This window comes from Entelurus aequoreus, linkage group LG02 (genome assembly GCF_033978785.1).
Source record: "Entelurus aequoreus isolate RoL-2023_Sb linkage group LG02, RoL_Eaeq_v1.1, whole genome shotgun sequence".
In the NCBI taxonomy this organism is placed as follows: Eukaryota; Metazoa; Chordata; class Actinopteri; order Syngnathiformes; family Syngnathidae; genus Entelurus; species Entelurus aequoreus.
This window is the reverse complement of record NC_084732.1, coordinates 16,252,277-16,269,193: the sequence shown is the minus strand read 5'-3', so window position 1 is coordinate 16,269,193 and position 16,917 is coordinate 16,252,277. Positions and strand designations below refer to the sequence as shown.

Genomic DNA, 16,917 nt, shown 5'->3' with positions numbered 1-16,917 from the left:
GTTAAAAAAATTACACAAAAATGTTTTTATAATATAATAGTGTTTTTAAGAAGTCTGAATTTTACCAGAGTTAAATAATAGATTTTAGGGGGGAAACAAGTATTAAGTTTATTTTTACATTCAAGTATAACAACTAGTTTTGTCAGAAAAACTGAAAAAAAACCTTTAATATTAATTAAATAGTTTATATACAAAGGTATATACTTTATTGTGGAAAAAAATATATATATATACAATTTTTTCAATTAATTGTATTTTTATTGTATTATACAATTATATATATATATATATATATATATATATATATATATATATATATATATATATATATATACATATATATATATATATACATATATATATATACATATATATATATATATACATATATATATATATATATATATATATATATATATATATATATATATATATATATATATATATATATATATATATATATATATATATCGTCGTGTTTTTGAGAATCAATTAAAAATGAAAAAAAAAAAGTCAAACTGTAAGAAGAAAATTAATCTGAAAAATACTAAAATAATAATAGAGTAATATTTTCGTAAGTAAAGTAAAAACATTTAAAAAAGTACACAAATAAAAATACAAAATGTTTTTATGACATAATAGTGTTTAAGAAGTCTGATTTTTACCAGAGTTAAATTATAGATTTTAGGGGGAAACAAGAATTATTATTATTAAGTTTATTATTACATTCAAGTATAAAACTAGTTTTGTCAGAAAAAATGAAAAAAAACAAAAAACAAACTTTAATATTAATGAAATAGTTTATACTTAGTATTTTGTGTCCAAATTTGTATTTTCATTTAAGTCCTTTTTTTAAGGAAAAAAAAAAAAAAAAAAGTTTTTCAGACAAATGTAATATTTTGAGAATAAAGTCCTATTTTTTTTTAAAGAATAGAACAGTTTTGGAGAGAAAAACATCATTTTATGAGAATAAAGTGTTTTAAGAAGAACATTACGATGTTTTTGAGTCTAACATTGCTAATTAATGAGAATAAAGGCTTAAAAAACAGGACATACGTTTTTTTTCTCCGAACCTCGGAGAATAAAACATGAATTTGAACAATAAAAACATTTTAAGTGTGAATGGAGGATTGTTTTGGATGGTCAGATGACATTTGTCAACAGTTTCTGTCCCACCCTTGTTGTCACCAGCAGATAAACATCAACATTGGGACGCGGTGTGTGTTTATTATTTTGTCCGCGTGGAAACAAACAAAACATTTCCTGCTTCACGTCTTATAAATGGAGTTTTGCACAGCAAGCTGGACGCGTGCGTGACTTCCACTGCCAGGGTTCAAAGTTCACATGTCTGCAGGTCTTGGAAGCAGACGTTGCTGCTGCAGGAGCAGAGAAGACACCACCTGTCCTTTCAAGTCCTCGCCTAAAACTCCCCTTTTTCCACGTCCTCCATGCTGGAATGAGAGTCGGCAGTGTTGCTGCCGGGGTCAAAGGTCAGGTGCTGAGCATGACGTCCCCTCCTTGTCCGGATCCCCACTCCACAAAGTCCCCCTCCTCCTCCCCGCTGGAATGATGCGGGCTGTCCAGCGAGATGCCGCGTCGCTCGCCCAACACTTTCTCCTGCAGCTCGATGATGTCGTTACGGATGTCGGCCATCATCAGCAGAAGGAAATCGAAGGAGCCGGGCGGGCCCTGAACACACACACACACATTCTTGTATTTCTTACCTTCTTGAGACCTCCGAAAAATGCCCACATCTTTAGGACTACATAAAGATTTGTATTTACAACATTAATAATATATACATACTATGCATATATAAAAAAGCTTGTTGTGAAAAATGAGTTGGAATTGCACAAGAAAAAAGTCACAGTCTCACAAGAAAAACGTAGAATTTTGGCAGTATTATAATAAAAGTCGTCATTTTACTCAACGCAAGTCAACATTTTCCAAGAAAAACGGAACATTTGTGCAATGTTATGATAAAAGTTGGAATTTTACTCAATGACATTCACAATTTTACAAGAAAAGCTTAACATTTTGGCAATTTTATGAAAAGAGTCGTAATTTTACTCGACAAAAGTCACACTTTTTATAAGAAAACTTTAAAATGTTGGCGGTATTATAAAAATAACTGGAAGTTTAAATTAGTTTAAAATGACAGAAATCATAATTTTACTCCAAAAATGTCACTGTTTTTCAAGAATAACAACAAATTGGCAATATTGTGATAAAAGTCAGAACTTTATATGACAAGCGTCACCATTTTGCACTGAAAAGTAATAATTTTACATAAGAAAGTAACAATTTTACGAGAAAATATTGCAATATTACAGAAACAGAAAGAATGAGAAATTGTTCCCAATTTTGTAAAAAAAAAAAAAAAAAGTTGTCACATTGTGAGAAAAAGACCTTGTAAAAATGTTTTTATTTTTTTAATTTTGTTTGTATTTGGTTTTTAATCATTACTTACTTCAAGTTATTACAGTATGTATCTATATACATACTTTTTTTTTTTTTTTTTTGTAAATTGTGGCCAAAGGGTGTGCATTTCAAAAAATGCCTGCCTCTTTAGGGCCACCCTTTCTAGATATATAAAGATGTGTATTTACAACATTAATAATATATACATACTATGCATGTATAAAAAAAAGCTTGTTGTGAAAAAATTGTTGGAATTTCCCAAGAAAAATGTCAGTTTCACAAGAAAAACGTAGAATTTTGGCAGTATTATAATAAAAGTCGTCATTTTACTCAACGCAAGTCAGAATTTTACAAGAAAAACGAAACATTTGTGCAATATTATGATAAAAGTTGGAAATTTACTCAACAATCGCAGTTTTACAAGAAAAAGCTTAACATTTTGGCAATTTTATGAAAAGAGTTGTAATTTTACTCGACAAAAGTCACAATTTTTAAAAGAAAAATTCAAAATGTTGGCAATATTATAGTAATAATTAGAATTTTACTCGGCAAAATTATGACAAGTCATGATTTTACTCCAAAAATGTCACTATTTTACAAGAACAACGAAAAAAATGGTGATATTGTGATATAAGTCAGACTTTTTTTGACAAATGTCACAATTTTGCATTCAAAAGTAATAACTTTCACATAAAAAAGTAATAATTTTACGAGAAAATATTGCAATATTACAGAATCAGAAAGAATGAGAAATTTTTCCCAATTTTATAAGAAAGTCGACATTGTGAGAAAAAGACTGCTTTTAGTTATTTTTATTTTTTTAATGTTTTATTTGTAATTGGTTTTTAATCTTCATTATTTACTAAAATTAATTACAGTATGTCTCTATATACATATTTATTTTACATTTTTAATTAATCTTGGCCAAAGGGGGCGCATTTCAATTTCTTACACACACTTGTTATCACATATGTTGACCAGAGGAGGAGCACTTCAAATGTTTACACACACTTGTTATTTCATATGTTGACCAGAGGGGAAGCACTTCAAATGTTTACACACAATTGTTATTGCATATGTTGGCCAGAGGGGGAGCACTTCAAATGTTTACACACACTTGTTATTTCATATGTTGACCAGAGGGGGAGCACTTCAAATGTTTACACACACTTGTTATTACATATGTTGACCAGAGGGGAAGCACTTCAAATGTTTACACACACTTGTTATTACATATGTTGACCAGAGGTGAAGCACTTCAAATGTTTACACACACTTGTTATTTCATATGTTGACCAGAGGGGGAAGCACTTCAAATGTTTACACACAATTGTTATTGCATATGTTGGCCAGAGGGGGAGCACTTCAAATGTTTACACACACTTGTTATTCCATGTTGGCTAGAGGGGGAGCACTTCAAATTTTTACTCACACTTGTTATTTCATATGTTGACCAGAGGGGGCGCACTTCAAATGTTTACACACAATTATTACATATGTTGGCCAGAGGGGGAGCACTTCAAATGTCTACACACACTTGTTATTTCATTTGTTGACCAGAGGGGGTGCACTTTTTTAAGAGCTTGTTGCTACACTAGTTTGTGTCCCAGGGATTGTTTTTATTGGCTCATGACACATTCTACTAAAAACTGTTAAAAAAAACCCCTCAAATGTCATGATAAAATCTTGAAATTATGTCATACGCCATTTCTCATGACCTTATTTCTCATCACATCGTTTCCCATTACGTCCTTACTCATTATGTTATTTCTATTACTTTGCTTCTCATTACCTCGTTTCTCATTGTGTCAATTTTCATTACCTTGTTTCTCATTACATCATTTACCATCCTATCTTTTGTCATTATGTCATTTTTCATGACTTCATTTCTCAATTTGTTTCTCCTTACGTCGTTCCTCATCACGCCGTCTCATTAAGTAGATTCTTGTTATGTATTTTTGAATCATGTCGTTCTTCATTACGTTTTTACTCATGTCCTCGTACCTCATTACGGTATTTCTCATTACGATGTTTCTCATTTTGTCTTTTACTATTATGTAATTTGTCATTACCTTGTTTGTCAATACGTAGTTTCTCATTATGTCGTTTGTCGTTATGTTTTTCAGTCAACTTTTCCCTTTCATTCCAGAAGGTAAGAAAGCCTTTTCTGATGGCAGTGTGTAAAAGAAAAAGGAAAGAGAAAATGAAGAGTTGAGATCAACTTACAGCAGGACCTCTGGGACCAGGAGCTCCTCTGTCACCCTGACAAAGAGAACATTCCAGAAGTGAGTTAGCTGGTTTAATATAACATGAATAATTTCTGTACCACGAACAAAACTAATGTCAGGAAAATAAAACTGTATTTTATGTGGGTACTTTTCATAAGGAAAAACTTAAGTTTACAACAATGAAGTTGTACTGTGTTCTTATTTTTTTATTGAACAAAGACAATATTACAAAAATATTGCTGTGTTTTGTCGAGTAAAAAGTCAGGATATCATTAAAAAAAAAAAAATGATTACAACAAAATGGTTTGAATATTTTTTGGGGAAATGCATTAATATTAGAATATTAAAATTGTATTTGTATAGAGAAAAAATTATATTTATCAAAAAAAAATTTATTTTTGTAACAAAATTATATGTTTCGATATTTCAAAGAAAAAACACGTAATATTACAGGACTATAGCGGTGATTTATTGAGGAAAAAAATTTAATATTACAAGAAATAATTTGTATAAAAAGTACAATAGCCTGTTATTTTTTTGTGACATAATACCAGAATAAAAAAAGGTTGTTCTTTTATTTTAAAACGTTTTTTTTTTTTTAAGGGAAAAGGTCATACTTTTGCTACCATAAAGTTGTATATTATCAAGAGAAGAAAGTAGCAATATTAAGAGTAAATTTTGTATAGAAAAAGTAAATGTTACAATAATAAAGTTGTGTATTTCAGAGAAAATTGTTCAAGACAATATTTTAATATTTTTGTTTAAAACAATTTTATTCATATTACATGGATACATTTGTGTTTTAATGAGGGAATTTTTTTTTTTTTTTACATTAACAAAGTTGTATATTTAAAAAAAAAAAAAAAGTTTTATTGAAAAATAAGTCCGAATACCACAATAATAAAGTTACGTACACTACAAGAATTAGGTCATAATAAGAGTGGGAAAAAATAATTTTTATATCTTTCTTCTTAGAGTCATATTTTACTTGAGAATATGAATTTTGTGGCCCAAATTCTCAAGTGAAGAAAGTAGCAATATTAAGAGTAAATTTGTACACAAAAACTAAATGTTACGATAATAAAGTTGTATATTTCATAGAAAATTGTAATTTTACAAGACAATATTAAAAAATTGTTTTAATTCATATTACATGGATAAAATTGTGTTTTAATTAGGGAAACAAAGCATAATTTAAATGGATAAAGTTGAATGTTTAAAAAAAAAAAAGTTGTTTAATTGGAAAAATAAGTCAGAATACCACAATAATAAAGTTACGTACATTATAAGAATTACGTCATAATAAGAGTGGAAAAAAATATTTTTTAAATCTTTCTTCTTAAAGTCATATTTTACTTGAGAATATGAATTTTGTGGCCCAAATTCTCAAGCGAAGAAAGTAGCAATATTAGGAGTAAATATGAATACAAAAAGTAAATGTTACAATAATAAAGTTGTATATTTCAGAGAAAACTGTGGCAATTTTACAAGAAAATATTTAATATTTTTGTTTAAAACAACTTTATTCATATTGCATGGATAAAGTTGTGTTTTAATGAGGGGGAAACAAACATTTTACATGAATAAAGTTCTATATTTAAAAAAACAATTGTTTTATTGAAAAATAAGTCAGAATACCACACACAATAATAAAGTTACATACATTATAAGAATTAGGTCATAATAACAGTGGGGGAAAAATAATGTACACAATGAACATATTTCATGTTTTTGTTTGAAACAACTATTCATATTACATGGATAAAGTTGTGTTTTAATGAGGGAAAAAAAAACATATTTTACATGAATAAAGTTGTATATTAAAAAAAATTAAAATGTTTTATTAAAAAATAAGTCCAAATACAACAAATTTAAAAAAGTTACGTACATTATAAGAATTAGGTCATAATAAGAGTTGAAAAAAATAATTTTTAAATATTTCTTCTTAAAGTCATATTTTACTTGAGAATATTAATTTTGTGACCCAAATTCTCAAGAGAAGAAAGTAGCAATATTAAGATTAAATTTGGATACAAAAACTAAATGTTACAATAATAAAGTTGTGTAATTCTGATTTTTATTTTTTATTTTACAAGAAAATATTTAATATTTTTGTTTCAACCAACTTTATTTATATTACATTGATAAAGTTGTGTTTTAATGAGGGAAAAAAAGCATATTTTACATGAATAAAGTTGTATATTTAAAAAAAAAAAAAAAAAAAAGTTGTTTTATTGAAAAATAAGTCAGAATACCACAATAATAAAGTTACGTACATTATAAGAATCAGGTCATAATAAGAGTGGAAAAAAATATTTTTTAAATATTTCTCCTTAAAGTCATATTTTACATCAAAGTATGAATTTTGTGGCCCAAATTCTCGAGAAGGAAGTAGCAATATTAAGAGTAAATTTGTACACAAAAGCTAAATGTTACAATAATAAAGTTGTGTATTTCAGAGAAAATTTTAATATTAAAAACATTTTTAATTCATATTACATGGATACAATTGTGTTTTAATGAGGAAAAAAAAATCATATTTTACATGAATGAAGTTGTATGTTTAAAAAAAAAAAGTTTTTGTATTCAAAAATAAGTCAGAATACCACAATAATAAAGTCACATACTTTATAAGAATTAGGTCATAATAAGAGTGGAAACAAATATTTTTTAAATCTTTCTTCTTAAAGTCATAATTTACTCGAGGATATGAATTTTGTGGCCCAAATTCTCCTTTATAAACTGTTTTTTTGGGGTTTTTTTACTCTTAGTCCGGCATTGACGTGCACATACGACACGATATGACGTACAGGACGTGAGTGGCTACAGTAGCTTGACATTGAGGTCTGCGCGGCCACTAGAGGGCGACACTGCATCTCTTTATAAACGCAGGCAAGAGTGGTAAGAAATAAGATACTTAACTGACCTTTGACCCATCTCTTCCAGGGGCCCCAGGTGGTCCCTGCATGGACGAATAATAAGGACCATGGAGTAAATGGAAATGGTTTACAGTTTCTTGGTAGACAATTACTGCAGCAGTTTGAGTGATATTCCATATAAAAATGAAGGTTTTGTTTTTTACCAAAGGTCCTCTGCGGCCTCTTTTGATGTGCCTCAGGTCAGGTTCTGGGCCCATCGGTCCCATGTCCCCCCGGGGACCCCGAGGGCCGGGCAGGCCTTCACTGCCTGAGTCCCCTCTCTTGCCGGGCTCTCCCGGATGTCCTGTGGGTAACGATAGAAATACAGATAAACTAATGAATAAATCGAAGGGATTGAATGAACCGTAGCTCAAACGGATAAATTGATGGATTAAACGATAGATCCCAAAAAACAAAACCCTTGATAGAACGATTGCTCAAACTGAGAGCCCTCACAGATAGATTATACCATTGACCCAATGATAGATTGGACAATGGATAGACGATAAATAAAACGATATATCAAAACACCATGGAACTGTAGGTTAAACAGACGGATCGAACCACAAATAGAACGGATAGACTGAACACATATGCAGTATAGCACCTGAAAGGGAACAATAGATTTAAAAAAAAAAACATAGAACCCTGGATTAAATAGACAGATCAAACCACAGATAGAACGGACAGACTGAACACATATTGTATGTATAACAATAGATTGAACAGTAGATTGAAAAAGTTTGAAACCCTTGATTGGACCGATCGATTGGACAGATTTAACAGATAGAACGATAGATTAAACAATAGATAAAAAACGAAACAAAACATGTAACCCTGGATTGAACAGACAGATGAAACGACAGACAGATCAGACACATTTACAGCTAGATAAAACCTTACATTAGATTGAAGAGACGGATCGAACAACAGATAGATCAGACAGACTGAATACATATACAGAACAATAGATTAAAAAACATAAAACCCTGGATTGAACAGATAGATTGAACCATAGATAGAACGGACAGATTGAACGGATGGATAAAACCCTATCTTGAACAATGGATCAAAAAAACATAGAACCCAGGGTTGAACAGACATATCAAACCACGGACAGAATGGACAGATTGAAAATAGATAGAATAATTAATAGATTGAACAATAAGTAAATAAAAACATAGAACCCTAGATTGAACGGACAAATTGGACCACAGATTGAAAGGGTAGATTTAACAGATACATTGAACAAAGTTAAAAAACATAGAACCCTAGATTGAACAGACATATCAAACCACAGATAGAATGGACAGCCAGTGTTTCCCATAAACTGCCAAGATACCTGTGGCGGTGGGGGCGTGGCTATGGGCGTGGTCACCATGACATCATCGAATAATTTGCATAATTTACTACAATGATATGATTTTCTCTAAAAAGGCTAAAAAAATGTATACTTACTAATTAATAATAACGGTTTTGTTTTAAACATCCATCCATTCATCCATTTTGCAATATAATTACAAAACTTTATGTACATATTTATATACAGATTTGAACAATAAGTTATTCACTGAAATATATTTATTAATTGTGGTTCTTACAAAAAATATATCTTATAAAATATAAAAGCTAAAATGTCTCTTAAAGCTCTGCCCCTTTAATTAGTGCATACTAAATAATTTAACTTTAGCCTACTACTACAACCATATTATTTACCAGCAACATAAAGTGAAACAGAGGCAGAGGTGTCCTGCCACAGTCAGTAACAAATAAACAGAAAACAGTAGTGGTCAAATACAAAAAAGGCAACAAGAGAAGTATCCTACACTTCTCTTTTGTAAAGTAAATCTGAACAGCCTATATGGGCATCTACATCAACTATATGATTTGCCTGAGAAGCCGGAAAGGACAAAAAAAAAAAGTTTTTTAAATTTATTTATTTATTTTATTTTTATATTTGTGGCGGACGTAATTCTTTCGTGGCGGGCCGCCACAAATAAATGAATGTGTGGGAAACACTGGACAGATTGAAAACAGAATGATAAATTGAACATCAGATTTAAGAAAAAAATAGAAGCCTAGATTGAACGGACAAATTGGACCATAGATTGAAAGTGTAGATTTAACTGATAGATAGAAGGATAGATTGCACAATAGATTAAAAAAAACATAGAACGCTGGATTGAACAGGTAAATAGAACCCTACAGAACGGACAGATTGAACGGATAGACAGAATTGACAGAATGAACGGATAGATAGAACAGATGAATAAAAAGGTGTCACCTGGGACTCCAGGAGATCCTGGCGTGCCGGGTAGACCAGGTCTACATGTGCTATCAGGACCTTTTCCTGGTCTCCCTACAGAAGGTTTGTCGCTGCGGTTGGCCAGGTCAGGAACCTACCACAACAATGTGGGCAGAAAAATCAGTTTGTTGTTGTGACTACATTGTGGCAAGTAAGGGTTTGTGCAATCGGCAGCGCGCGCTCTGGCAAGAACCAGGCAGTAGATGTCAATGTGACACGCTTCACAAAGTTGCGTTTAGGAAAGTTGCACTTTTTGAATGCAGGAGATGTTGCCATTATGAAACACAATATCAGTGCAGTGCCAATACAGCTAGTGAGTGTGCCACACACTCACTGAGGCATCATCTACCCATCACTGTACGTGTTTAAGTGTACTAAACATGTTCAGGTGTACTTCTTTGAATGTACTACACATGTTTAAATGAACATGTTTAAGTATACTAAACATGTTTAAGTGTACTACATTTGTTTAGGTGTACTAAACATGTTTAAGTGTGCATGTGTAAGTGTACTAAACATGTTCACGTGTAATTGTTTAAATTTACTAAACATGTGTAAGTTTACATGTTTAAGTGTACTAAACATGATTAAGTGTACTAAACATGTACATGTTTAAATGTACTAAACCAGTTTAAGTGTCGTAAACATGTTTAAGTTAAGTGTTTACGTGTACTAAATATGTTTCGTGTACATCTTTAAGTGTACTAAACACATCTAAGTGTTCTAAACATGTTCAGGTGTACTTGTTTAAATGTAGTAAACATGTTTAAGTGAACATTTTTAATTATACTAAGCATTTTTAGGTATACATGTTTAAGTGTACTAAACATGTTTAGGTGTACATATTTAAATGCATTAAACATGTTTAAATGTACCACATGTTTAAATGTACCGAACATGTTTAGGTGTACATATTTAAATGCATTAAACATGTTTAAATGTACCGAACATGTTTAGGTGTACATATTTAAATGCATTAAACATGTTTAAATGTACATATTGAAATGCATTAAACATGTTTAAATGTACCAAACATGTTTAGGTGTACATGTTTAAATGTACTAAACATGTTTACGTGTACATATTTAAGTGTACGAGACAAGTTTAAGTGTACTAAACATTTTTAAGTATACATGTTTAGGTGTACTAGACATGTTTAAATGTTTAAGTGTACTTAACATGTTCAGGTGTACATGTTTACATGTGCTGAACATGTTTAGGTGTACATATTTAAGTGTACTAGACAAGTTTAAGTGTACTAAGCATGTTTTAAGGTTACCAAACATGTTTAAGTGTACTAAACATGTTTAAGTGTACATGCTTAAATGTACTTAACATGTTTAAGTGTACTAAACATGTTTAAATGTACATGTTTCAGTGTACTAAACTTTTTTAAATTCACATGTTTCAGTGTACTAAACTTTTTTAAATTCACATGTTTAAGTACTAAACATGTTTAAGTGTGCATGTTCAAGTGTACTAAACATATTTAAGTGTACATGTTTAAGTGTACAAAACACGATTAAGTGTACTAAGAATGTTTTAAGGTTACCAAACATGTTTAAGTGTACTTAACATGTTTAAGTGTACTAAACATGTTTAAGTGTATATGTTTAGTGTACTAAACATGTTTAAGTGTACTAAACATGTTTAAGTGTACATGTTCAAGTGTACTATTTTTTTAAGTGTGTATGTTTAAGTGTACTAAACATGTTTAAGTGTACTAGACACATTTAAGTGTACTAAGCATGTTTTAAGGTTACCAAACATGTTTAAGTGTACTAAACATGTTTAAGGGTACTAAACATGTTTAAGTGTACTAAACATGTTTAAGTGTACATGTTTAAGTGTACTAAAAATTTTTAAGTGTACATGTTTAAGTGTCAAAACCTGTTTAAGTGTACATGATCAAGTGTACTAAGCATGTTTAAGTGTACTAAACACTAAGTGTACTAAACATGTTTAAGTGTACTAAACATGTTTTAATGTACATGTTTAAGTGTACTAAACATTTTTAGGTGTACATGTTTAAGTGTCCTAAACCTGTTTAAGTGTACATGATCAGGTGTACTAAACATGTTTAAGTATACTAAACACGTTTAAGTGTACTAAACATGTTTAAGTGTACAAAACATGTTTAACTGGACATGTTTAAGTGTACTAAACATGTTTAAGTGTACAATTTTAAGTTACTAAACATATTTAAGTGTTAACATGTTACCTGGTTCTGGGACTGCGTGTTTGCCTCCCTAAGGTTGAGCTGCAGCAGACTGTTTTTCATGCTGGTGAAGTCCTCACAGGTGAAGGAACAGGTGGCGGCGCTCATCAGCGTGTCCGACTTCCCCGATGAACTCACTGCAAGCGAACGCAACACAATAAGAAAAAAACCACACAATATGAAACATATTGTGTTTGGACAATTGTGTGCCTAATTTGGTCTTTGCTAATACATTAAAGGCACCATATGCAACACTCTGAACACTAGCAGTGAGGTTGCGTTGTTCGCTAGTACACTTGGTTAGGATTCCTGTGCAATGCTGGCGCTAACACAACATGAACGGTGTCCTGGCTGGTCCACCAATCTCATACACAGCAACAATATTTCCCCGGACTTGAAAGCTTGTCCCAAGACTAATGTCTTTTGTGTTAAGGATTCAACATGGGTGTTGTTGATTTAGGAGGATCACTGGAGCATAAACAATTATAACACACAGTGGCTTTAAGTCCAACACACCTGGAACGACAAATGAGTGACATGTGGTGATTTAGAGCAACACTACTTAGCAATTATTCTAAATTTATGGTAAAACCCTCAAACGTTCACTCGTTTTTCATCATATTACAAGTTTGCCTTTGGCGAGCTGCACACACGGCGTGAATTTACTGTCCTGTTTCATGCTTTGGAGGAAAAACATGTGAGAAACACGAACATAAAGACATTCAGCTGCTCCACATGGGCCGTATGTCAATTCCAAGTGCTTATTATTTTACATATATAGGTCGTCCCTGAGGGCTGCACCTGTATAAAAGGCCATAATAAAAGAGTTGCACGTGTATGTGATTTGAAACAGGTGGGATTGGAATCACGCTTTGAGCCGAGGGATGCAATTTTGCACGTTTATTTGGAGGTAACGTAGTTGTTTATAAGGCACGGAACCAGATTTGGTAACATCAATTGTAAATGAATGAAAGCAGAGCAGTGAGACCATGTGATTTGTCTCAGCCAATCAGTGAAGGACAGTAATGATTATAGTGGAAGAAAAGTAAATTACTGTTCACTTAAAGTCAATGTAAAAAAAAGGTTACTCAAGTTGAAAACATATTTTGGATTTTTTTTTTACTGTACTATTATATATTATATATTGTAATATTTTTTAAATATTTCAGTCCCCTAAAGAGAAAAATAATAAACAATAAATATATTGAAAATATAACCAAAAAAGCACACAAAAACATAAATAAAATGGATATAAATGTTTTTTAAAAAACAATATATTTATTTCAATATAAAATAGAATATACCTTATTTTGTTAAGAAATATACAACAAAAATATACTTTGCATATTTATTATGGATTTAAAACATATAACCCAATTTTATACCAATCTTTTAAATGTATTTCCACTAAATATTCAATAAAAAAAAAGAAAACAACATTAAAATAAATCATGAATGTAAAAAAAAAGGTTACTAAAATTAAAAGCATATTTTGGATTCAAAATTTTTAAAAATAGTTGTATTATTTTATATTTATTAAGTATTTCAGTGCCCTATAAGAGGAAAATATAAAGAAACAATAAAAATATTGAAAATATAACTAAAAAAGCACACAAAGACACAATAAATAAAATGTATATATATAAAAAAAACAATATATTTGTTTCAAATATAAAATAAAATTTACCTTTTTGTTAAGAAAAATACAACAAAAATATACTGTGCATATGTATTATGGATTTAAAACATATAACCCAATTTTATACCATTCTTTTAAATGTATTTTATATTTTTTTCCGTTTCCATTTAAATTTTTATTTCATCCACTAAATATTCAATAAAAATTGAAAGAAACAACATTAAAATAAATCATAAAGCATATTTTGGATTCAAATTTTTTTTTTTAAATGATTGTATTATTTTATATTTATTAAGTATTTCGCTGCCCTACAAGGGGAAAATATAAAGAAACAATAAAAATATGGAAAATATAACCAAAATAGCACACATACGTAAATGAATGCAATTGATTTGTGTGCATATTTATTCTGCATTTTAAACATTCTAATCCAATTTTATCATATTTTAAAAAAATATGTCCATTCTTATTTTATTTCCTTCACCAAATAATAAAAGTAAATACTACAACAATAAAAATAAATCATGAATTAAAAAGAACAGACAAAAGTATAAATCATTTATATTATATTTTTGGAAAGATGTCAGCAAAATGTACTTTATAAAGTACTTTATATATTTAATTTGCCAAAACATAAACTAAACGTCCACTTTTATCATTTTAAATCCATCTCTGGGTACTTTAAATGCAGAATTAAGGCAATTAAACTGACCCCACCCACCATGGCTGTGGCAGCATCCCTAGCAGTTGTCATAGCAACAAGAGCATCTTTCCAGGAAACAAACACAGTTGAGTAGTGACTTACGGTTGTGCACGGCGATGCAGGAGCGCTGGTCCGGCGCCAGGATGTATCCACTGCGACAACGGCACAGGAAGCTGCCGGCCGTGTTGACACACTCGTGGTCGCACACGCCGCTCGACTGCTCACACTCATCCATGTCTGGACCGGAGACAATCTGACGTGAGGACATTTATCTCAAACACACGTCCACCAGAGGGTGCTGTTCTCCTGCCTTTCTAGCACACCTTATACTTCAACTGGGGTTCCATTAGCTCATATTCTGTATAGCACATATATAAAAGACAAGGCTTTGGGGCAAGATCTGGCCCGCTACATTATATAATCTGGCCACATCATTTCATATGTTCCGCCATATCATTTAAGGTGGCCCACCACATCATTTAATGTCGCCCACCGCGTCATTTAAGGTGGCCCACCACTTCATTTAATGTGGCCCACCACGTCATTTAAGTGGCCCACCACGTCATTTAAGGTGGCCCACCACTTCATTTAAGGTGGCCCACCACTTCATTTAAGGTGGCCCACCACTCCATTTAAGTGGTCCATCACTCCACTTAATGTGGCCCACCACGTCATTTAATGTGGCCCACCACGTCATTTAAGGTGGCCCACCACATCATTTAATGTGGCCCACCACTCCATTTAATGTGGCCCACCACTCCATTTAAGGTGGCCCATCACTTCATTTAATGTCGCCTAACACTTCATTTAATGTGGCGCAGCACTGCATTTAATGTGGCGCAGCACTTCATTTAAATGTGGCCACGCCATTTTATATGTTCCACCATATAATTTTATCTGGCACGCCACATTATTTTATGTAGTCCGCAACGTCATGTAATTTGGCACGCCGCGCCATTTTTTGTGTTCCGCCATGTCATCTAATCTGGCTCGCCACATCATTTTATGTGGCCCGTCATTTCACTTAACGTTGCCCACCACATCATTTTATCTGGCCTGCAAACTATCTTATCTGGCCCACCACATTATTTAAGTGGCCCGCCATGCAATTTTATGTGTTCCGCCATATCATTTTATCTGACCCGCCAAACCATTTGATTTGTTCCGCCATGTTATCTAATTTGTCGATCCATATAATTTAACGTCGCCCACCACATTATTTTATCTGGCCCGTCACTTTATTTTATGTGGCCTGCCATTTCATGTAATGTGGCCCTCCACGCCATTGTATGTGGGATGTAATTTTATCTGGCCCACCACTTCATTTATTGTGGCCCGCCACATCATTATATGATGTCTGCCACTTTATTCTATGTGGCCCGCTACATCATTTAAGTGGCCCGCCATGCCATTTTGTTTTCCGCCATGGTATTTTCTGTGGCCCGCCACATCATATAGCCCGAACACATAATTTTATCTGGCTTGCCACATTATTTCACGTAACCCGCCAATTAATTTACTGTGGCCCGCCATTTCATTTAAGTGACCCGCCACAATATTTTAGGTGTTCCGCTATATCATTTTATCTGGCCCACCACATCAGGCATTGTGGCCCTCCATGTTGTTTTATTTTTTCTGCCAGATTATTTTATGTGGCCCGCCACTTTATTAAACTTTGTATACCACTTTAATTTACCTGGCCTGCCCCTTTATTTTATGTGGCCTGCCACATAATTTATTCACTGTTTTAGGCAGCCCTCTGGGGGCAGCCATAATTGCGATGTGGCCCTCAATAAAAACGAGTTTGACATCCCTGTGCTTATCCATTCATCCATCCATTTTCTACCGCTTGTCCCTCTCGGGGTCGCGGGGGTGGCTGTAGCCTCTCTCAGCTGCATTCGGGGGGAAGGTGGGGTACCCCCTAAACAAGTCGCCACCTCATAAAGTGTAATTTTTTCTTTTTGTACTCTTGAGTTCTGCCTAGCAACAAGTGATCACACCAACATGACTTGACCATATAGAAATACACAGACATTAAAAGAGTATATAAATAAAATGTTGTGGAATACAGGATACTGACCCAGACAATATGGAGACTTGTGGTTGCGGTGTCTCTCCCGGTCGAAGCGATAGCCGGAATAACACGTGCAGACGACCCGACCAAAGTTGTCCGTGCATTGTTGCTCACACGGCGACGCGGCACAAACATCAACGCCTGAAAACAAATACAAAAAGCAATTATCATACAAATAAAAAGCAATTCCAAAAGTCTTTGACTTGCATTTTTGAAGTAGCTCCTTCAAAACAGCAGTGCTCAAATCCTATAGAGGATCTTTGACTTGTGTTTTTTCAGTTAAAAATTAAAAAAATGAACAGCAGAGCACTCCTGTCATTTGGATGATTTATGTCTATGACGAGTGTAAAGCCCTGTACTTTGCAGTAGTTTGTTGGGGGGAGCAGCACCAGCAAAAAGGACTTAAACCGG

The 16,917-nt window shown here is 32.4% G+C and overlaps 1 protein-coding gene across 1 annotated transcript in view; it reads right to left on the bottom strand.

Annotated features, from left to right (window-relative positions):
• Positions 1-1,207: 1,207 nt before the first annotated feature.
• The window catches only part of LOC133662702 (collagen and calcium-binding EGF domain-containing protein 1-like), a 123,860-nt gene continuing 108,150 nt past the window's right edge, over positions 1,208-16,917 (bottom strand). Inside the window, exons 4-11 of the mRNA XM_062066825.1 lie at positions 16,513-16,647; positions 14,535-14,669; positions 12,094-12,227; positions 9,852-9,966; positions 7,732-7,871; positions 7,576-7,611; positions 4,648-4,683; positions 1,208-1,689 (exon numbers count right to left, since the gene is read on the bottom strand). Coding sequence (XP_061922809.1) covers positions 1,492-1,689; positions 4,648-4,683; positions 7,576-7,611; positions 7,732-7,871; positions 9,852-9,966; positions 12,094-12,227; positions 14,535-14,669; positions 16,513-16,647 — 929 coding nt within the window. The 3' untranslated portion in view covers positions 1,208-1,491. The remainder of the gene's footprint in view (positions 1,690-4,647; positions 4,684-7,575; positions 7,612-7,731; positions 7,872-9,851; positions 9,967-12,093; positions 12,228-14,534; positions 14,670-16,512; positions 16,648-16,917) is intronic.